At 38.9% G+C, this 22,346-nt stretch overlaps 2 protein-coding genes and 2 non-coding genes across 10 annotated transcripts; 2 read left to right on the top strand and 2 right to left on the bottom strand.

The window, feature by feature from the left end:
• Nucleotides 1-11,298: 11,298 nt before the first annotated feature.
• Nucleotides 11,299-18,354, bottom strand: LOC108844793 (uncharacterized). Of its 6 annotated transcripts, none has more exons than XM_057008728.1 (20): nt 18,204-18,354; nt 17,965-18,096; nt 17,369-17,625; nt 16,775-17,184; nt 16,428-16,530; nt 16,027-16,134; nt 15,592-15,776; nt 15,147-15,345; nt 14,811-15,068; nt 14,378-14,518; nt 14,205-14,286; nt 13,803-13,916; nt 13,422-13,567; nt 13,112-13,197; nt 12,894-13,011; nt 12,634-12,678; nt 12,412-12,538; nt 12,180-12,294; nt 11,906-12,096; nt 11,299-11,815 (listed from the first exon to the last, which is right to left on the bottom strand). In XM_057008728.1, the coding sequence occupies exons 4-20, from the start codon at nt 17,104-17,106 to the stop codon at nt 11,436-11,438; spliced, it is 2,730 nt and encodes a 909-aa protein (XP_056864708.1). In that variant the 5' UTR covers nt 17,107-17,184; nt 17,369-17,625; nt 17,965-18,096; nt 18,204-18,354; the 3' UTR covers nt 11,299-11,435. The 6 variants fall into 6 exon arrangements, with proteins under 6 accessions (XP_056864708.1, XP_056864697.1, XP_056864704.1 ...); XM_057008717.1 differs by having other exon boundaries at nt 17,965-18,107; nt 18,204-18,351; XM_057008724.1 differs by having other exon boundaries at nt 16,775-17,107; nt 17,965-18,107; nt 18,204-18,351.
• Nucleotides 18,355-18,830: 476 nt separating this feature from the next.
• On the top strand, nt 18,831-18,904 carry TRNAV-AAC (transfer RNA valine (anticodon AAC)). The gene has a single exon. It is a non-coding gene; the product is annotated as a tRNA-Val (tRNA).
• An 80-nt stretch (nt 18,905-18,984) lies between these two features.
• TRNAD-GUC (transfer RNA aspartic acid (anticodon GUC)) lies at nt 18,985-19,057 on the bottom strand. The gene has a single exon. It is a non-coding gene; the product is annotated as a tRNA-Asp (tRNA).
• Nucleotides 19,058-19,795: 738 nt separating this feature from the next.
• On the top strand, nt 19,796-22,251 carry LOC108851289 (uncharacterized). Of its 2 annotated transcripts, none has more exons than XR_008945064.1 (6): nt 19,796-20,478; nt 20,753-20,805; nt 21,126-21,213; nt 21,324-21,422; nt 21,630-21,762; nt 21,946-22,251. XR_008945064.1 is itself a non-coding variant. In XM_057008708.1 (6 exons), exons 1-6 carry the CDS (start codon nt 19,894-19,896, stop codon nt 21,983-21,985), a joined length of 993 nt encoding a protein of 330 aa, XP_056864688.1. In that variant the 5' UTR covers nt 19,797-19,893; the 3' UTR covers nt 21,986-22,251. The 2 variants fall into 2 exon arrangements, 1 of the variants encoding a protein (XP_056864688.1); XM_057008708.1 differs by having other exon boundaries at nt 19,797-20,478; nt 21,635-21,762.
• Nucleotides 22,252-22,346: the final 95 nt, after the last annotated feature.

The raw sequence follows: 22,346 nt of genomic DNA, 5'->3' as shown, positions 1-22,346 counted from the left end.
ATCTGTACAATGGAGAGATTATATAAAGTTTTTATTTTCAAATAATATAATAAAATAATGAGTTATACAAAAAGATGTGAAATGTGAGATCCGGTAGAAAACATATAATAACACACTGATAAAACATACCACTTACGAAATATTTTTTAGAACTGATTTTGATGGGATGTTTTATGACATAAGCATCAAAATCAGTTCTAAAAATGGTTCTTAAGTGGTATTAGAGTTCATTTCAAACAGAGTGTAGTTTAGTTTTTTTTTTGGTATATAACCTGTTTTAACTTTTAGATTATGTAATTCGCAACTGATTTGTGGTGATCATATATTATCATGATTCTTGATTATAGTTTATAATCTCATAAACTGGAATAGCTTGCTGATTAGTGGTCATAATTGACAATCGTCTTTGGTAGATGAAATGTCACGGAAAGAAAAAAAGTTATAGCAAAGGCAAGACTTAAAAAGATGTAAACCCCACAATAATAATAAAACGACAGGTGAAAGGTGCCACGGGGGCAAGAACAGGTCACGCTGGCATTGTCTCAATTTATAAAGTAAAAAGAGGTGATATCCAGTGAAAACAAACCACATAGGACTGTATGGTAAGAAAAGAACGAGAAGAAAACTGCAAGTCATGAAAGGCCAGGCCATAAAGAGCTGAGACTTGCCGATATACTTTTCTTTTCTTGCATTATTGAATAATCAACAAATGAACATGCATAGATTATTCATGGCCACCACTCCTCCAACTTGAAACCTGTATATTCTGCTAGTCTTGTTATTATGATGAAGGATGATATGATAATAAATTATGATGTTTCAGTGATGAACATATTGCATGTGGATGAGAGATTCTCAATGGTTTTTTTTTAGGGGTAGAGATAGTAAAAAAGGATTAAGAATTGAAGGTGTATGGGAAGACGATGCTGTAGCAGAGCTGAAGTAGTTCATGAAGTGTGACATGAACTACTACATCAGAGAGGTGGTTCGTGAGAAGCACGTATCAAGATCGATGCATTAAAAGAAGATTTAATGAAGAGGGACATTAAAGGAAGACTTGAAGAAGAAGCAATCGATCTAAAGAGAAAAGGAAGATTGGCTTATTCGCTGAAGTAGAAGAAATGGAAAGTTTCCATTGGGTAGATAGATTAGATCTAGGGCTTCCTCAAAAATATATAAAGGAGGCGTTGGCACTGTGTTGCCTGTTAACACACAGGGAGAGCTTTTAGCAATAGAGAGTTTTGTACGTCCTAAGAAGGAGAAGCAAAGCATCTAGGGGTTAAGAGCTTAGGTGGTTTAGAGTCTGTCTTAGATCTCTGAACGAGTTGACTAGCAAACAAGTCGAGGTTTGTCTTGAGCTTGTTTGATTTATTGCTTTTAAGAAGAACGTGTAAGAGCTTTTGAAAGAATAAATATAGTCGTATTTCTTGGAATTGAATAACCCTGTACTACTGTGTGTTCTACATAGCGTAGCTTGCTTATCTTACATTAACAATTGGTATCAGAGCAGGTATCTGTGCTTTGTTTATTTAAACAGGTAGATCCTGCGGAGTAAGATGGATAGCTATCGCGAGTTGGTGATAAGTTCCAAGGTGATCCTTGAAGTAGGAAACTATGGATTCTGGAAGGCGCGCATGAAGGCTACAATCAAGGGTATTGACCCATTGGCGTGGAAGGCTGTGGAATCTGGTTGGAAATCACCTGTTGCAAGAGCCGAGGATGGAACAGACGTTCCAAAACTGGAGGAGCTCTGGACTGATGATGAGAACAAGATGGCTAAGTTCAATGCTCGTGCACTAACTGTCATACATTGCAGTGTAGCAAGGAAGCAGTTTGAACTAATTCAAGGATGCGAGGCAGCAAAGGATGCATGGGATATCCTGCAGAAGCATTTTGAAGGAACCTCAAAGGTTCAGAGTTCTAGAAAGGATATGCTTGCAACAAGATTTGAAGAGCTAAAGATGGAGGATAATGAATCTGTTGGAGATTTCAGCTCAAAGATTAGCTCACTAGCACAAGAAGCACTTACGCTTGGGAAGAAATACAAAGAGAAGAAACTTGTGAAGAAGTTCCTGAGGTGTCTGCCGTCTAAGTTCATGGCATACAAAGCAGCTATGACCGTCTCCTGTAACACTGACGAGATGACATTTGATGAAGTGGTTGGAATGTTACAAGCTCATGAGATGGAAGTAGCTGGTGTGTCTGGTGGAATGAAGGAAAAAGGAATTGCGCTTGCATCAGTTGAAAAGGAGCCTATGGATGATAACGACCCTGTGAGTCTCCTGGTCAGAAGGTTTGATAGAGCTCTACGAAAAGTGGAGAATGGGCAGAAGAAGTTTAGCCAAGGTAGGAAGACGTCTGAGCCAGAGAAGAACTACAGGAAGAATGATGCTAAGTGCTATGAATGCAAGGGGTATGGTCACTTTCGAACTGAGTGTCCCACAGTGAAAAGAAGAGAGATTCAGTGTCATAACTGCAAGGGATATGGACACACTCAAGCTGAGTGCGAGTCGGATGGTAGGAGAAAGCCAGAAAAATCCATGATAGGAATCAATGACAGCGAGTCCGAAAGCGAAAGTGAAGAGGAAGTGAACAACTTTGTGGCGTTTCTAGGAATCGTGGAGTGTGACTCAGGATCTGAGAGTGAGGCTGAGCAAGAAAATGACTTAGATGAAAGCTACAAGGAAGTTCGAGAGACGCTAGTGAAGCTGGGAACGGAGAATTTGGCATTGGCTAAAGAGAAGGCACGACTGGAAGTTGAAGTACAAGTGTTGAAGGATGACCTCAACAGAGAAGCTGAGTTGGCTAAGGAAAGTGTGAATCTGATTAAAGAAAAATTGGTCCTGTCTAAGCAAGCAGACGAGCTCAGAGAAGAATTACTGGCTGAAAGAAAGAGAGCAGCTGATCTTCAAGCTGAATTAGATCAGCAATATCGGAAGATTAAGATGCTCACGGGAACCAAGCAACTTGACAAGATTCTGAGCAGTGGAAGAACTGAAAACTCATTGATGGGACTTGGTTACACTGGAAGACAGAATAGCTCAACAGGTACAACACGCTTTGTGTCTGGAGGTTTTGCGCATACTGAAGAAGCTAAGACACAAACTACTCCAGCTCAGATAAGTGGATGTTTCTTCTGTGGGAAGTTTGGCCATTACAAGAGATATTGCTACAAGTATCTGGAACGGGTCAAACAAGTATGGAGACAACACAAGTTTTGGAGAATAGGGAAGACTTCTCGAGGCTGGATGAAGAAAACCGACTTGTATCCTAAGATAGTGACTGAGCCGAGAAGTACCATACGATGTAACATGGCGCGAGTGTCAAGTGATTCTGAATCTGAGGAACCATGGTACTTCGACAGTGGATGCTCTAGACACATGACAGGAAACATTGAGTATCTAGACAAAGTGTCAAAGGTAAAAGGAGGAAAGGTAACCTTTGGAGATGGAGGATGTGGTGTCATTCAAGGCAAAGGTACAACGTGTAACTCAGAAGTACCTAAATTGGTGAATGTCTACTTTGTCAAAGGATTAAAGGCTAATTTGATCAGCGTGAGTCAACTGTGTGATGACGGACTTACGGTGTGCTTCTCAGCAATTGATTGTCGTGCCATAAACCAACATGGTGTAACAGTACTACAAGGTGTGAGATCTGGCAATAACTGCTACATGTGGGAAAAGAAGGTTAAGTGCTTGTCAGCTCAAGGGAATATTGATCTATGGCACAGACGTTTGGGACATATGAACTTCAGGAATCTAACGAATCTAGTGTGCAACGACTTGGTTCGAGGAGTACCCAAACTCAAGATCGATGACAAGATTGTGTGTGGTGCATGCAATGAGGGAAAGCAAGTCAAGATACAACACAAAAAGGTACCAGATGTTCAGGCAAAGGCACCATTGGATCTAGTTCACATGGATCTCATGGGTCCTATGCAAACCGAGAGTATCGGAGGAAAGAAGTACGTGTTTGTACTAGTGGATGACTACACCAGGTTCACTTGGGTTCGTTTTCTCAGGGAAAAGTCAGAAGTGTCTGAAAGTTTCAAAATCTGGGCGCTTCAACACATAAATGAAAAGGGAGGAATCAAGAAGATACGCAGTGATCATGGAGGAGAATTCGAGAATGAAGCCATGACTACCTTTCTTGAATCAAGAGGAATAGCTCACCAGTTTGCAGCACCTTGGACACCTCAGCAAAATGGAGTGGTTGAACGAAAGAATAGAACTCTACAGGAAATGGGAAGAGCAATGCTCCATGGTAACAAGATAGCCAAGAGGTTCTGGGCTGAAGCACTCAGCACGGCGTGTTACACAATCAACCGTGTGTATGTCAGAAAAGGGACAACAAAGACACCGTATGAGATGTGGACAGGCAAAACTCCTAATCTTAGTTACTTTCATGTTTTTGGATGCAGGTGCTACATACTGAATGACAAGGACTACCTTGGGAAGTTTGACTCAAGAAGTGATGAAGGATTTTTTCTGGGTTATGCACAGTCTAGTTCAGCATACCGAGTCTACAACAAACGGACAGAATCAATTAAAGAATCAGTTAATGTTGTATTTGATGATTTGTCTGTGGTTGTAGGTGATGACATGGGATCAGATGAAGAGGAAGAAGGTGGATCATCCATAGCTGCGACTGAAGTCATTGAGGAAGGTCCGATCTCAGATACAGTACCGCAACCAGTGATTCAGCAAGTTCATCGCAATCATTCGAAGTCTGATGTGATTGGAGGAATTGAAGAAGGACGAAAAACGCGTGGAAAGGTGATCAACTTTAAAGAAATGGTGCAGTTCGCATGTTTCGTTTCATCAATAGAACCTAAGACACACACTGAAGCACTACGTGATGAATATTGGATTGTCGCAATGGAGGAAGAACTTGAGCAATTCACCAGGAACGATGTGTGGGAACTGGTTGCTAGACCTAAAGGAGTAAACGTGGTTGGCACTAAATGGATATTCAAGAACAAGACTGATGAGCATGGAGAAGTAGTTCGTAACAAGGCAAGGCTTGTAGCTCAAGGATACTCACAGATTGAAGGAGTAGACTTTGAAGAAACCTTTGCCCCAGTTGCAAGATTGGAATCCATTCGGTTATTTCTGGGAATGGCGTGCATTCTGAATTTCAAAGTGCATCAAATGGATGTGAAAAGTGCTTTCCTCAATGGAGTCCTTCAGGAGGAAGTCTATGTTGAGCAGCCAAAGGGATTTGAGGACCCAGTGCATCATGATTATGTGTATCGACTGAAGAAAGCATTATATGGGTTGAAGCAAGCACCGCGTGCATGGTATGAACGACTCACAAGGTTTCTGTTAGAAGCGGAGTACATCAGAGGGAGTATAGACAAGACGCTGTTCTTCAAGGAAGTTGGGAAACAGATAATCATTGTTCAAATCTATGTGGATGACATTATCTTTGGAGGCACGTCACAGAAGCTGGTGGATGAGTTTGTTCAGAATATGACTCAAGAGTTTGAGATGAGCATGTGTGGTGAACTGAAGTACTTTCTTGGACTTCAAGTGTCTCAGTCAGAGAAAGGTGTCTTCATATCTCAGAGTGCATACGCTAACAGTTTGGTAAAGCGATTTGGTATGGAGAACTCCAAAGTGTCTAAGACACCCATGAGTACATCACTGAAGCTGGCACGAGATGAAGCAGGAGAAGATGTGGATGTCAAGCTCTATCGAGGGATGATTGGCAGTCTATTGTACTTAACTGCGAGTCGACCGGATTTGTCATTCAGTGTCGGTGTGTGTGCACGATATCAAGCTAAGCCAAAGGTATCACACCTGAATGCAGTTAAGAGGATCATCAAGTACGTCAAAGGAACAGAGAGCTTGGGCGTGTATTACTCGAAGAATTCCAACAAGAACTTGGTGGGATACTGTGATGCTGATTGGGCAGGATGTGCTGATGATAGAAAGAGTACCAGTGGAGGATGTTTCTTTCTTGGAAACAATCTTATCTCGTGGCTGAGCAAGAAGCAGAACTCTGTATCACTCTCTACGGCGGAAGCAGAATATATTGCCATGGGTAGCTGTTGCTCACAACTTATCTGGATGAAGCAGATGTCAGCTGATTATGGAATGCAATCGGGTCCCTTTCTTGTGTATTGTGACAACAAAAGTGCAATTGATATCTCGAGGAATCCGGTCCAACATTCAAGGACGAAGCACATTGACATAAGGCACCACTTCATCAGAGAATTAGTTGAAGACAATCAGGTAGTAATCGAACATGTAGTTACTGATTTGCAGTTGGCTGATATATTCACTAAATCTCTTGAATTTAATCGATTTATCACATTAAGAAATGCAATTGGTGTGTGTAATCTTGATTGTTGAGTCAAGTTGTGCAGAGAATAGTGCAGGTGCTGATTCGGGATGTACATATGATTCAGATTGGTTTTGGAACCCGAGAACGCTGTGGAAAAGAGCTGCTTGATATGCCGTCAATGTTGTAATGGTACAGGTTTCACGTCAATCTGTGGCCCCCCCCTTCTCAATAAAAAGAGCCAGCAATGATACAGAAAGATGCTCAGAAAATAAAAAAAAAAATTTGATAGATTCATGATGGGAAACAACAGGGGTTTCACAGCACGAGAATAAAGAATGAAAACCGGCAGCATTGATGAAGGCATATCAATGTGAAAGCTAGCCATAAAAAGACAATCGGCTGCACCAGAATATAAGATCTAGGAAGAGTTATATGTGCAGCTTGAATCAAGCACTGAGGCAACTCGTGAAGCACTTCACACAAATGGTAACTGAACTGAATTGATCTAATGCTTTATAGTAATCTTGATTCAGCCAATTGCGAGTTGTGACTTGTGTTCTATTACTATCTTGAAAGTCTGATGATACATTAATAATTCACGAATGTGCCTAATGTTTGTGTGTTTGGATGAGAGAAATTAAAATGTTGTAGGCATGCAAAGGAGAGGATAAAAAGTCAGGGACCAGATCTGCAATATCAGAAAAGTTGATTCAGTTTTATTCCGTTAAGGGAAGTAGTGGGGAACAAGCCCTAGAAAATCTCCATCGTGCTTAAGAAGCTCAATCTCGCAGCCTCTCTTCATCTCTCACACGATTCTCATACAGAAACCGACATCTACCATGGTGAAAGCAAAGAAAGCAGCTCAACAAGTCGAATCATCCAAGGGAGAGGCACATGCAGTGCCTGAAGAAAGTCGAAGGTCACTCACTGATGGTGAACCTGAATCGCCTCCGCCGAGAAACGATATGCCCGTTTCTGATATTCTACCTGAGGTTACTGAGGAGCTTGACTCGTTCAACACCGCGAATGAGAAAGCTGCTTCAGAGGATAGCGATGAAAGAACTCCGGGTCTTAGGGAAGAACCAACAGCAAAAGTACCTGAAGCAGATCCACAACCGCAACTTGGATCTCCTAATGCTGACATTCAAGATGTGCCAGTCTCTGATAAATCATTGGAAGAGAAGGATGAGTCTCCTCTACCGCTGGTTGTCTTTGAGGACGATAAGGAACAGAGTGGAGCCGAGGCTGAGTCAGGCAAGCCGGTGGATGACGAACCCATAGATGTTGAAGCTTCACAGAAGGAAGTAAGAAAGAAACGAGTGCTGCAGCGATTAGGGTTGCGTTCTGCAAAACAGAGGAAGACAGGGGAGTCGAGTACACCAACTCAATCTCAGTTTCTCACACCAGAAGATGCAGCCAAGTCTCCATATTTGGCTAAGGAAGCAGGAGCCTCGCCTCGGCTGAGATCTAGAAGGTCTGGTGACAAAAGTGCTGAACCAATGTCTCCTCTCATCAAGAAAAGGTATGATCAGTTCCTTAAGCGTAAAGTACTTGCTGAGCGTTCGGTGGATATGAAGGAAGCTGATCAGTGGGGTTACTTGGCCGTTATCAAGAAAGGATCTATGGAATCAACTGTCTCAAGTCTTGCAGTGTATATTGAGCAAGTTGTAGCTGAGTTCTATGCAGGTCTGCCGAGTACTAAAGCTGAAGCGGATGTTGATGAAGTGGTTGTCTCTGTACGGGGACAAGAGTACAAGTTCTCGCCTGCGCACCTCAATAATGCCATAGATTGGGAACCACTTACTGAGGAAGAAGAGGAGGAAGCCGCAACGTTGGATGATATCTCGGTAACTGAGTTAGCTTCTTTCATCACCGGAGATACAAAGACAGAATGGGATGGTCTCACTACAGCGGACCTTACTCCATGCTACGGGGCCTTGATGATCATAGCTGCATACAACTGGATTCCCTCGACTCACAAGACATATGTCTCACTTGAGAGAGCAAGACTGATCTACAAGATGGCTCATGGAGTCCGTGTTGATTTGGGGAAGATGATGTTCAGACAGATTCTTAATCTTGGAGTGATTCAAGTCAATGATGCCCGCTGGTTGATCTTCCCTCGCTTGATCATGGCACTCCTTCAAAGTCAGCAGGCGGTTCCATCCTATCCCAGTGACAAGCTCCAACGTCCGGTTCTCTACAAGAAGGATAAACGAGTGGGCGAGATCTATGAGCAGAGACTAGCGAAAGGAAAGGGACCAGCTAAAGCTGAACCAAAGAGAAGCTCTGCAAGGACAACCCGTCAGGCATCTCCTGCTCCGATACCTGCTCCACGAACTGCTACACCAAGCTCCAGAACTGCACCACGTCGTGTATCCCTTTATGAACTTGGATCAGTTGCCATCCCTCAAGGACCACTCAGCCGTGTTGATTTGCAAGTGGCACTACAGGACACAACACGAGCCCTTCAAGCGCTAGCTGAGATAGTTCAGGATCTTCAGAGTGCTGTAGCAGGTTAGTATCCCTATACTTATGAATATGTGAGGTATTTTTCTTGGTGTTTTTAATCCGTGTGCTCACAAGCAGGGGGAGAAGAAGAAGACTAGGATGTAGAAGACCAAGATTGTGGGGGAGCTGTGTTCTGTTGCTTTGTTTTTATGTCTATGTTATTTCAATTGCACCACTTGTTGCAATTTCTTGTTATCCATGTTTTAAGACTGGCTAAGATTATGGGGGAGCATTTGCATATGGTATCTTTTGCTATTATGTATTAATATTGCTTAAACCCCGTTTGAGGATAATATAAGTATGTTCTTAATTGTCTTGAGTTGGTTGAATTAACGTTTAGACATATATACTGGTGCTGTTGTGTGTGGTTGGTTCTTGTCTTCTATCTCAGGTACTTGTGAGACGACGAATTAAAAAGGGGGAGATTGAAGGTGTATGGGAAGACGATGCTGTAGCAGAGCTGAAGTAGTTCATGAAGTGTGACATGAACTACTACATCAGAGAGGTGGTTCGTGAGAAGCACGTATCAAGATCGATGCATTAAAAGAAGATTTAATGAAGAGGGACATTAAAGGAAGACTTGAAGAAGAAGCAATCGATCTAAAGAGAAAAGGAAGATTGGCTTATTCGCTGAAGTAGAAGAAATGGAAAGTTTCCATTGGGTAGATAGATTAGATCTAGGGCTTCCTCAAAAATATATAAAGGAGGCGTTGGCACTGTGTTGCCTGTTAACACACAGGGAGAGCTTTTAGCAATAGAGTTTTGTACGTCCTAAGAAGGAGAAGCAAAGCATCTAGGGGTTAAGAGCTTAGGTGGTTTAGAGTCTGTCTTAGATCTCTGAACGAGTTGACTAGCAAACAAGTCGAGGTTTGTCTTGAGCTTGTTTGATTTATTGCTTTTAAGAAGAACGTGTAAGAGCTTTTGAAAGAATAAATATAGTCGTATTTCTTGGAATTGAATAACCCTGTACTACTGTGTGTTCTACATAGCGTAGCTTGCTTATCTTACATTAACAAGAATCACATCACTGAATAATAACTAGCTAAATCTAGATGATTAACTCTCTCTGTTTCAATATAAATGATGTTTTAGATGATTTTTTTATTTCATAATAGATGATTTTTTTATTTCATAATAGATGGTGTTTTCACAAATCTAAGTACTTTTACTTTTATCAAAAACTATGTAACCAACAATATTTTTTAGAATTTATATTTATAACTAAAACAGTTATATCTAATTATATTTTAATGTTACTTATAAGAAAAATAAATAAATTTCTTAGTATATGTGCATTAAGGTAAAACATCTAAATACAAAATGGAGGGAGTATATCATTTTACAATGGCGATTAAACCAGTGAATACAAGGAAACATTTTGCATCAGGCCGATATCATGTCGCGTGTATGCATTTCTTCATGTCTTCTTGCGAGACGTGATTCAAGTGCAAAAAACCAAACAATAACAACGATCATGATGGTGCTGAAAAAAAAACGAAAAGTTCCAAAAAAAAAAACAACGATCATGATGGTAAGACTGCTATTAATTTGTTCAAGTTAGTCTAATGATAGTGATAGTACTGTTCAAATGCCAATAAGATTTTAGCAAAATATTGATAGAATTTATATTCTCTGAGTACTATTCTAAATGGTGTTTAAAGAAATTTTTTTTGTTGCAAAATAATTGATGTTCTCATTATTTTAGATAAACTTAATATCATTTGAATTTTGTGACCAATTAAAAATTAATATATTTTTATTGATTAAACAAATATCATTTAATAATATTTGTATGTACCAAAAGTAATTTGTATAAAATTCATAATTTTATTCTACACGCTAAAATCTTAAACATCAATTATATTAAGACAGAGGAAGCATCAAATGTCTATAAAATTAGAAAATTATTAATTTTATACCAGGCTTAAAAATTTCCCTAACAAAATATATGCTAAATGCAGTCAAATTGTTTAAGTACTATTAATTTTAAAATTGTGCTAAACACAGACAAACTTAAAATATGTCCATCATTGAGACATCAGAATTAACTGTATTCAATTTCTTGATAATATAATATTTAACATATGAAAACACTCTGTTAAAGAAAAAAGCTTTAAACATACTTTATATTTAAAAACAAAAAATCTAAAACCGATTCTTTGTAAAATTAGATGTCTTAAAATGGTGAAAATGATATATATAAAATGGTGAAAATGGTGAAAGCTTATACCGATTCTTTGACCAAAAAAAATGGTGAAAATGATATATATAATATTATTTTTAATTATTCCTGAGAAGCTTAAAAACCCAAAATGTCACCTATCCCTAGTAGGATTGAACCGAACTTTAGAATAGAGATCCAAAATATTTCCAGACCGGACTAAAATATTTACGAAGTTTGCAGATTTTAAGCCGGACCTGCATTGTTAAAGAAAAAAAACCGTACCTTCGTTGTTCAAAAGAAAAATGCCGGACTTGCGTAATTGACAACCCTACCAATAATCCTTCAAATAATAATCTTTGCAAGTAGCAACTATATATTTTTACAGTCCAAGGAAACTCAGAAATTAAACCATAAATCAACCTTAAGACAATAATAATAGTTGGTTGCAGAGTTTACAAGATAATAACGAGACTCAGAAAGTGCAGTGATCCTTTAAGACCTGCCTCGCGAGATCAAACGCTCCACTGTGCTTATATAACAAATGCAGATTGTGAGCAGCCTCTTTGCGTAGGTCACAGTTAACAGGTTTACGCTCTTCCGCAACATTAGGTTCTTCGTTCGGGAGTTTCGGCATTGGATACTCTTTCTCGTAGATCGCTAAAACCTTCTCGTAGTAAGAGGCCGCAAGAGTCACAAGCCCTACGTGATGATACGCCCGAGCAACGTTATACAACGCCTCTTGACTGTTACCGCAGATTCTTATATTGTTGTATAGAAACGCAAAGCCTTGAGCAAGACACTCATGCCGGTTCTTGAGTCGGAAACCGAGTGCTAAGTTGATTAAAGCAGCTCCTGAAGATGCATATATTAAGATAATGAAACACTTTTATTTAACTGAGTAGCTAACTCGAGAAAAGCGAAAGATAGAACAAATATGCTTACCTACGCAGAGGTTAATCAAAGGGCTCTCTGGCATTAGTTTATATGCTTCAAGGTATTCTCTTGCAGCATCTTGATGCCGGCTTGTCACGGTGAAATGATGACCAGCGATCAGAATAGGCGGTACGCAATCTCTGTACTTGCTTCTTAAGTGATGCATGAACTTAGCGTCACTCGATGCCCTTTTCCCTTGTCTGCGGATTATATCATACGATATTTTAATAATACCGCAAACAAAACCAGGTCGACTAAAAATGAAAATGCCGCTCTGTTATACCTTGAAATGACTTTGTAATAGCAGTTCCAGGCATTCAAACAACGTGGATGTTCCTGAATGACAGATCTTACACAGTCGGACCACAGCTTTGGATCCAGAGTATCACATGATATTTCTGTAAACATCAAAAGAAGAAAGCGGTGTTAACCATAATAAACCCACGAAGACTGACTTATCTATACGTCTCGAAGAAAAACGGATATCGAGGTTGGGGTTATAGAAGATTGATTACTAGCTCCAAGTGACTGAAGCTCTTTTTTCTTCTCAACAGGTAGCATTTTGGCATCCAATCTACGAGCCAGGTTAACTATCTCCAGAGCTTCCCAATACCTTTGCAGCGATGCAAATGCCTTGCACAACTACAAGACATGCAATTTAAGGAGTCATGACAAACATAAAAGGAAGTTATACGGTCATAAGCAAGAAAAATATGTAGAAGGGAACGGTTAATTACATCAACAAAGAGACGGTGATACTCTTCGTCCTTCATAGCTTCTTCCTGAGTAGAGAAGTCAAAAGTATAACCGCGGTCAACATAAAAGGCAAAAGCATTTCAAAGTAATTAAAACAAAGAGGACATAACCGCCAGGGATGTTGTCACCCACGATAAGTAACTGAATTTGACTAGGTTGAAACACAAACGTCTTGTGGTACAAGTTTTTATCAGGTAAAACATGGGAGGGTAAAATTACGTGCACATAGATAGATAGATACCTCAGATTCAGAGCAGATATCTTCGTTATGAGCTTTGACAGCAGCCCGATCTCTGATTCTTTTTGTTTCATTTAATGTTGCCCTGTCTTTGCGCCACTTTTTGGGTCCGCCTCTCAACCTAGCCCAACATGTTTCGGAACAAAAGTTACTAATAATGTTCAGACAGAAACGGCAAGCAAGACTTAAAGAAAATGCTGGATATATATTTTTTTACTCACTCTGAAGCAAAAGCATCTCTAGGACGTCGGCGTCTTTTATTTCTTTGAAGCTCCGAAAGACCCGATCGTTTTCTTTTTCCCTTGACCTAAACGTTTTCATGAGGCCGAATGCAAGTACAGTGTAAGACGTCAGCATGCAAAATATATTCTATCAAACCACTTTCAGCTAATGCTAAATGAAAGAACCCTAACGGAAATGCTGGAAGTTCAGATGGGTCCAAGTACGTTTTTCTTCACGAAGCAGTTACTATTTATGCTATGAATTTCTTTAGCATATTTATTATATGACACTTGAGTACAGAGCTATTACCGTCCGCCGCCAAACCCACTTAAGAACCAACTGCAATGCTGTATTGGCATATTCCTCAAGCATCCCCTCTGAATAATAGATCTGACAAAGATGCATCCTGATCTTTTTCTTCTTCCACCATGCCTTCTGTTTAGTAGTATCAAGATCTACGCTTAGTGAAAAGAACCGTTGTTAGCAAAACTGATATCTTATGACAAAACAGTTGGATGCGAGTCGCATAACAAACATTTGGAAAAAAAAAAACACAAATCATTACTTGTACAAAGTTTGCCATCAAATCTGTCGAAGTGATATTTAATAAGGTTTTGTAACATGCAGGTAAACTAAGCCCTCGCTTATAGACAATACGGCCAAGATAAAATGATTTTTTTTTCTGCTGACCTGGATTTTCCGGAGGAGAGAGCACTGATATAGCTTCATCTCGTTTGCCATCTTCTAGGAGAAGTGAAGCCAGAGTTATGCGAGCATCAATTGTATCACTGAGTTCATTCAAAGCTGAGGGAATTTTCAGTTAGCAACAAATGGAAAAAAGCTAACGAGAAACCGAAAAATAATAAATAATAAGATTTTAATAATTTGCAAGACACTGAAAAAATCATAAAAGATTTTAAGTTTGGAGACCTTCACAAAACATCCCATTTAATTAACCAGGAACAGAACATGGTGAAATTGCATCTCTATCAAGAGGGGGATATGCAATGCGGATTATGCATATATCTAGAAAGATACATAAGCACTAAGTACAACTAAATCAACCTCTTACTAAATAAATTAAGGAAGTACCTTTATAATAGAAATTGATAGCCTGTTCTCGGTTTGCCAACGACATATAACAGCGAGCAACTTTCACAAACCAATCCCCATTCTACAAGGAAAACCACAACTAAGTTACATAAGGGACGAAGCAAAAGTTGTAAGAGAAGAAACAATCCGGGTACAACAGCTCATCAACTTACATTCACAGTGTCATTGACTGCTAACAAATAGTATTTGAGAGCAGAGTGAAAATTCCCAGTGTTTGTTAGCTCATCAGCCAAATAGATGACGAGATCTGGCCGTTCAGATACAGCCTCCCGTGGTAGAATACTTAAAACAATCTGCAGATACGGTAAGTAACATCATTCACAAGAGAAGGTATATCAACTTTTTGAAAAGAGACTGCAAATCATACTAAAGATCAAAACATAACAGAACTGATATACTTCACATGGTGTAAAAAAGTGAGACATGACCAAGGCAAACCACATTCTCTTTTCGTAGATTTAAAATCTCTTTTTTTTTCCCAAATCTTGTTATCCATCTATTAAATAATTAGAGGAGTGTACAGCTTTAAAGCAATCATTGGGACAGAAGATTAGCAGGTTTGTTTATAATGTAAGATGCACAAACCTCTGCTTGCTCCATTTCTTTGAGGCGAACATGACAGATGGCTTGTCTGATTTTTAAGCTGGAAGGCAGTTCCTTTCCTGGATTGTAAATTTGGCGCACATCATGAATATACTTAAGAGCTCTATCATAGGCATTAATTTGCATCAAAACATCAGCCAGTAGATCCAATATATCGGCTCCCACTTCAGATGGATGAGATTTTATATGGTCCTCTAAGTTGTTTGCTGCTCGTTCACCCTCGCCGGATTTTAGAAAATACTGAGAGACCAAATAAGCAGAAACTAAATCACAGAGCTTAGCAACGAGAATAAATTCCAACTCATTCAGTATCTATACCTCTGTCCCCCACTTGAGTGGCTCAATTCTCTTATTAGGCCACCGACGAAATATTTGCTCATAGGTTTCGGCAGCTTCTTTATATCTTCCAGCACGTACGCAGAGGTCTGCATATTCATATCTCAAAGATTCGTTCTCTGGATCTGCTTGTATTGCTTTGGACGCATAAATCCTTGCAAACTTCATGTCCCCTTGTTCCCTGAAATCAATTAATTTTTTGTTAGTTAGCTTGGCACTATCAAAAAAAAAAAAATCTATACAGTAAACAAAACAGCTTCCCTGCCTGCTTCCCGCGTTTTCGTTCTACTTTTTTCCATATGAACATTAAATTCTTGCTACTTAATTTACTTGCAAGCATATAGTAGTATCATCATTTTTTCCGTGTTTGACCATTTCTACTGTACAAGATAAAGGCTGGCATGATTCATGAACAAAGAGAACTTACATGGCCCTCTCGTAAATCAAGATCCAAAAAGGTGATTTTGGACCTTTTAAATTTGCAGCAATCTTCAATGCTTCAGTAGACGATGAGTCGGTCTTACCAAGTTTCTCAGATACAAGAGATAGGCAATGATACGCGTTATCGAAGGTTGGTGCTTCCTTAATAATCTCTACTAAAATAGGTAAAGCCTGGAAGAAAGTAAAACAACATAAATCAGGATCAGTCCACAAATATAAATAAATATGACACACGCACTATTTTGGAAAAAAAAAACAGCAGTTTCTGAAATGTAAATAGTCAAAAGTCAAAACGGTATTGTGGTAGAGAAAAATCAGTTTATTTTTTTCAGGAAATTATGAAATGTGTTACTGAGCCACGCTATTCCTCTCTAAAAAGCACGATATCACAGAAAATAAACACTTCATCAGGGTTACCTACCTCACTGTCTTTATCACCCGCGTAAAGAAGATAAGCCTCACTCAACTTCTTACGAATTTCAGGTGAAACTTCTTTATTTGACCCCTTTCTTCTACCCCTTTTTTTATTCTGCAGAAGTAATATATACATTGTGAAACTTTTGTAAAAAAAGTAAGCATATGCAGAGTTGCCAGCTTCTGCCCAATCATATAATTTCGTGGAGTGTAGCACAAGAGAATGCACAAGCGAAGCAGAAGGGATTCCAAAGAGGTTCAAGAGAACAGACATTCAAGTACCTATTTTTTTAAAGAGTTAAATGCTAAATAATAGACAAAAGGTCAAATTTTTTTGCTGCAAGAGACGAATGTGATACAAGTTAACTCGTGAAATATTTAAAAAGAAGCAGTCCTATGAGAACGCACCTTCCTTTTCTTTCGTCGGCGGCCAGAATAGATGAGTTCCATGTATTCCTTCTCGCCCGAGATGTTAATGTCATCAAACTTGCCTCTCTTCTCTGAGCCATCACTGTCACACTCGCAAGAAAAAAATCAACTTAAAAGATATGTTGGGCAACACAAGGGGAGTACTTGGCCAACTAAAAGCTACTAGAACGGGAATTTAGAATTACAATTGAATCACTTGGGAGAATTTAAACAATTTATTCTCATTGCCACAATCTCAGAAAATTAAGTGACTCAAATTTATTGTGACTCACTGCATCCTGAAACATTATACGCAAATAAATAGGATAAGTGAAAAAAAAACTAACCGTCGAGAATCAGCAAGTGCTTTGCGTTTCTTCTCAGCCAGAGCTCCATATTCAAGACGTTCCAATGTGGTAGGAATTCCACTTCCAGCTTCAGAGTCATCCCCTTCTTCTTCTTCTTCTTCTTCTGACTCATCTCCCTCTCCCTCATCATCATCATCATCATCATCATCATGTACCTGGCCTCCTTCATCACTGTTTTCGTCTTCATCATCATCATAGTTATCACCACTACCATCACCACCGTCTACTTCCACATTGCTTGGACCCCCTTCTAACACAGAAAATGACTTTTCCTCATCTTCTCCCACCACACCCTTTCCCTTATCTTCCATCCTCTCGAGAAGACAAGGATACACAAACCTAAAAAAAGAACTCTCTTTTGGATACTTGCTTCCCTCAAGCTTCACTATCTACAAAAGTTTCAAGGACAACGAATCAAAAATAGTCGACATCTTTCTACATGACACTGAAACCAAACATATTCAATTGCCCGAGAAACAAAAGGCTCAGAAACCAACACAGATCGAAAGCAAGCCCTGAGATTTTTTCGTTAAGTTTTCAAAAAAAAACAATGAAATTGAAGAAAATTGTTACCTGAAAATCGGGTTGCTCACGGCGTAGGATACGACGGAGTTGCAGAGTGAAAGAGGAGGGTAAAAGGTCTTCTTCTATCAAACCAATCTCTCAATCGGATCGATAAACCGGCCGGTTCTGCCTCGTTTGATAGATGGGAAGCTCAACGATGTCGTTTCGTGAAAAGGAATTAAACCCGATCCTTAAAGAGATGATGATAAAGTTGTGTGTTCTTCAGGTAACCAGTTTGAAAACGAGTTACAGTCTTTAAGATACTTCTAAACAGAAATAATCCAACACAAGAAAAATCAGCTCTTGAAAGCAAAAGAAAAAGACACTAATGCTTGACTTAATAATTGAAACATAGATGATAAGAACTACGTGTGGACAATTGAAGTAAAAAACAAAATTCTTTGAACTACAGATGTTCTGACCAGACACAATAGCATCAAAATAATAAGCAATATAAGAAAATTTTCACATAAAACTGGAGGATTAGAGGGAAGCCCCCACTGTACAATAATCCTCTGATTATAACAAATATCAATAGTCTGAAACTAAAACTCTAAACAAATTCAGAGAAAGATTGCATGCATATAGAGGTAAAAGAGATTTACATTAATAGGAAGATGAAGTGTGTTTAGGATATCGCTGGATGCAGTGAGTATTTCGGTGGATCGAGGGAGGAGAAGCACCGGTGAATCAAGGAGAAGTGGTGGCGGACAAGGAGAAGCTACGAAGAAAGGTTTCTGCGACAGCGCTAGGTTTTTAAACCATAAGATTCAAATACATAATTGAAGAATTCAAACACACAATTGAAGGATTCAAACACAGCAACAAAACAACAAAGCTTTACCTTTCAATTGGACTCAGTTGCATGAGATTTTCTTTGTTGGGAGCGTCAGAGAGAGAGTAGAGAAACGGGAGCGTTGGCTTTTTTTCTTCGTCGGGAGCATTGGCTTCTTTTTTTTCCTTCTCAAACTCCTCTGCCCAATACAGTTATAACACGTGTACTTAAGGCACGTCCCTAAGCTACGTTCCTTGCCTTAATTACAATTTTTCTTTTTTTTTTAAATCTAAATTGTACTAAGCAACCCATTAAGAACCCCTATAAACACGTTCTTACAGGGCTCGTAACTCTCAACATATAACAAATGTATTGAATGGGCCAGGCCAGCCAAGCCTCTGCGAGTTCCGGTACCTCGGTTCAAACGGTTCGGTTCTTCGGTATGAGAAAATGTGGCCGAATTAAACCGAATAATTTTTCAATTCGGTTTGTAAGTTTTTTTTGCCGAACTTTTACAAACTTGTATAATCTTCATAACTTTTTGAAAAATTCTGGGAAATATTCGGCACACTTCGAAGAGTTCGGTTCTCAAACTTCATTTCCTTGAACTCCACATCGTATAAATCCCAGGCTATTTAGAATGCCTTTTAAAACCATATCACGATAAATTAGTCTCTGTTCATCAATAGTCACCGAGGTTTCGTGGTGTAGTTGGTTATCACGTCAGTCTAACACACTGAAGGTCTCCGGTTCGAACCCGGGCGAAGCCATTAATTTTTTCTCATAATCTTATTTTTTGATCAATTTTCTTATAAATCTTAAAATTCAAATTCTTTGTAAAAAAGTTATGCGCCGTTGCCGGGGATCGAACCCGGGTTCACCCGCGTGACAGGCGGGAATACTTACCACTATACTACAACGACTTCGTTGCTAATTGGGCAGACGTCAGCATTAAATAATCAACCTTTCCATAGGATTAAGAAGTGAATCTCTGTATTATTGTCTTCTTTAGCCTAGAGGACCAAGCATTTTCAAACTGCAGTAACAAACATTGTTTCTGGAACATTACTAATTAATATACATGACTGTAGAAACTGATTTTCATTAACAAAATAACTAGGCAAACAAGGAAACTCACACTAATTAAATTAAATGAATATGACCCACATTAGCTAAGATTTTTTTAATATGCCAACAGACTAACTTAAAAACATAAAAACTGAAATACTAGATATTAGTACAAGTAATTATAATTAATAATCATTACAATATTAATATATTTTTATAATAAAAGGTCTATTCATTTCTTTTTAACAGAGAAAATTAAACGAAAATTTAAAAAAAAATTAAAGTGAATTTTTGATATATATTTACAAAGTTATAGTTTTTATCACTTACTATCAACAAATTAAAAATAAAATTTTACTGAAAAAATCTTTGTAGATTTTAATTATCTAAAAACTCTGTTATTAATTGCTTTTGAGTTTATATATCCATTAAACCAAACTTTTAGTTGTCAAATATTGATATTGCATCAATTTTTAGTCAATGAAGATTAAAAATACAACTATAATCTGATAAAATATCGCTATCTCAAAATCAATTTAATGCAAACAAATTAAATTCAAGTCAGAGATAGTTAGAAAAAAAAACTTTCCATAAAAAATATCCTAAGATACTAAAAAAAAGTCTCGTCGTCGCTTTCGCTTTATCTCTTTCCCTTCCCTTCCTTTCCCCCTGTGATGTACGAAGCACGTTAATGGCGGCTCCGCATTTCACACAAATCGAAACAACAGTAAACCCTCTCATGCACTCCTCCTTCCTCTTCTCATGTCTCCTATCTCTCTCCCTCTTCTCCCTCATCTCCGCTACCTACTTCCTCCTCAAAGCTTCCCGCCGCCGCAGAGCTGCTGTGAACAGCCGTAAACCCTTATCCGAATCCGAAACCAAACTCGAACCATCGGAGATTTCTGACGCGACCCATTACCAAACCTGTGAAGATAACGAGACCCGTTTAGCAAAATCGCGTCTTTTCGAGTTACTGCTCTGCGATAAGAAGGAGGAGGAGGAGGAAGAAGAATCGGATTGGGAGGGTGATCAAGGAGTTTCTGCAAAGAAGAGGAAGAAGAAGAAGAAGAAGAGAGGTAAGAAGAAGAAGAAGTCGGAGGTTGGGAATGATGATGAATCAGGCGGCGATGGGTTGGTTTCGAATCCGGAAACCAAACCGGCGTTCGTTTGCTTGTACCCTTTTACCTCGTCGAGCAGTGCTACGCAGAGGAAGATCAAGCAGCAGTACGATCACCTTGTCAAGTGCAATAGTGCTAAAGGATTGACCTTAGCTCAGGTCAGCTTCTAAAGCTTATATTAATAACTTCCGAACGGATTAAAAATCAATGGATTTGAAGCTTTGATCAAAGTTCAATGCGTTGATGTCTGCTAAGACTCTGATGTTTCCTAAAGCAATAGGCTTTTCAGCATCTTATTAAACCTCTGTGGTTTTAGCTTGGTGGTGGTGTTTGTTAGCTTGCTTCCTTATGATCTATCAGAATGATTTAGTATGATTTAAGAACTTTGTTGACTTTAGATTGATGTTCCTTTGGGTTATTCGCTTCCTGCAGGTTGGGGAATTTGCTAACTGTTTGATAGAAGCCAAAAATGAATTACAGAACAAGTAAGTTAACACTTGCATCACAGGATATCATGTATCCATTTCTGATCCTTGGTCCTTTGAGGATACAAGATCGTTTCATGTACGATTAAAAATATCTTCACTGAGTGTTCACTTTGGGGAATATGTTAACTGAGAGAATATAGATAGAATGTTCATATGCTCTTTGACACCTTAAGAATTGGATTTCTAGATGCATAACAAATGTACCTGCTTTGTTCTCTTTACTTCATCCTATAGTTTACCTCTGATGGTGCATGTTGGTTGTACCATTTTCCTTCTCCAGTGACGCTAATTTAAGCCTGATTGTTTTTATATTTTAGGTCGGAGGTGATCAAGCGTAAGTTTTCAATAACAAAAGCTCTTCTGTGCAAGGCTGATAGATCTTCCTTTGACCGAATTCGTCAACAGGTGAATTATCTTCGGTTCTTCCTTTGATAGATCTTCAGTTCTTTGCCTGTGTCTTTTTTTTTGTCTGTAAGTTGCGTTTAGGCAGAAAATAATGTTTTGTGTCTCAACAGATTTACAAGCTGGAGATGGAACAAAAAAGAGTACAAGAAGATGCACTTGTATATAATTGGCTCCAACAACAGTTAAAACTTTCACCTGCATACAAAAAGGTAAAAGCAAAACTCGATCACTTGGTCTGTAGATTTGTGTACAAAAACTTCAACATCTTATAACTGTTGTTGTCTGCTAAACCAATAGAGTCTTCTTATCTGTGTATTGGAATCTGTTGGCACAACAATTCAAACATTCCTTGGTATTCGTTCGGGTTTATTTTTCTGCTTAACTATAACTAAAGCCATGAGTACTCTTTCTGATAGTGTAGGTTCTTGAGATAAGCGCTTCCATGGAACTCAAAGAAAAATCGAGTACAGAGTTGGACAGTCAAGATGATGAAGTTTCAGACATCTCCTTCGAAGAGCTGTTGGAACAGGAGAAGAAAGACTCCTTTTGGTTAGTGACTCTCTCTCTCTCTCTCTCTCTCAAGCTTATTAGTAAATCTAAATTACTTGCCACGGGAATCTTGCTACATCAGCTTGTTACTATAAATCCAGAAGCTTGGGGGGGGGGGGGGGGGGGGTTCCTTTGACCATCAATCATGCTCATCTTGTTCTTCTCTCGGTGTTGGTTTTTCAGGCAAAAAAATGGAAGATTGCGAACTTGCAGCAGGACATGAACTGGTGATCCAAAATTCTTGTTGCTCTGCCGTGAGCTCAGCCGGAGAACCAAATCCTTTTTTTAAGTGATGTGTATAGAGAGAAAGAGAGAAAGAGAGAGAGAGAGAGAGAGAGAGAGAGAGAGTTTTAAACAAACAAACAAAATAGTTTCCTCCACAGGCATACGGTGGTTTCTTTTGCCCTGGGATTACATTAGTACATTACAACCCGGTTATCAAATAGATTTTTCGGTTTGGTTTGAGTTACATAAATACGGTTTATGATATACCAGATTGTAGTGATGGCTGCTAAATCAATTAACCAACAGACAATATAGCAGACGGTAGTGAGTCCGAGAATCGACATGTCGTGTTTTTGGTC

This window comes from Raphanus sativus, chromosome 1 (genome assembly GCF_000801105.2).
Source record: "Raphanus sativus cultivar WK10039 chromosome 1, ASM80110v3, whole genome shotgun sequence".
NCBI classification, from domain to species: Eukaryota; Viridiplantae; Streptophyta; class Magnoliopsida; order Brassicales; family Brassicaceae; genus Raphanus; species Raphanus sativus.
The sequence above is the reverse complement of the archived record's forward strand: the minus strand, read 5'-3'. Positions and strand labels throughout refer to the sequence as shown.

Coding starts and splice junctions, on each gene's coding strand:
- LOC108844793 (XM_057008728.1), bottom strand. CDS start 17,106: ATGGAAGATAAGGGAAAGGGTGTGGTGGGAGAAGATGAGGAAAAGTCA. Junction 15,346..15,591: donor TTGATTTACGAGAGGGCCAT/GTAAGTTCTCTT, acceptor AATTGATTTCAG/GGAACAAGGGGACATGAAGT. Junction 13,012..13,111: donor AGAGATGCTTTTGCTTCAGA/GTGAGTAAAAAA, acceptor ATGTTGGGCTAG/GTTGAGAGGCGGACCCAAAA.
- LOC108851289 (XM_057008708.1), top strand. CDS start 19,894: ATGGCGGCTCCGCATTTCACACAAATCGAAACAACAGTAAACCCTCTC. Junction 20,806..21,125: donor AAAAATGAATTACAGAACAA/GTAAGTTAACAC, acceptor TTTATATTTTAG/GTCGGAGGTGATCAAGCGTA. Junction 21,763..21,945: donor GAGAAGAAAGACTCCTTTTG/GTTAGTGACTCT, acceptor TTGGTTTTTCAG/GCAAAAAAATGGAAGATTGC.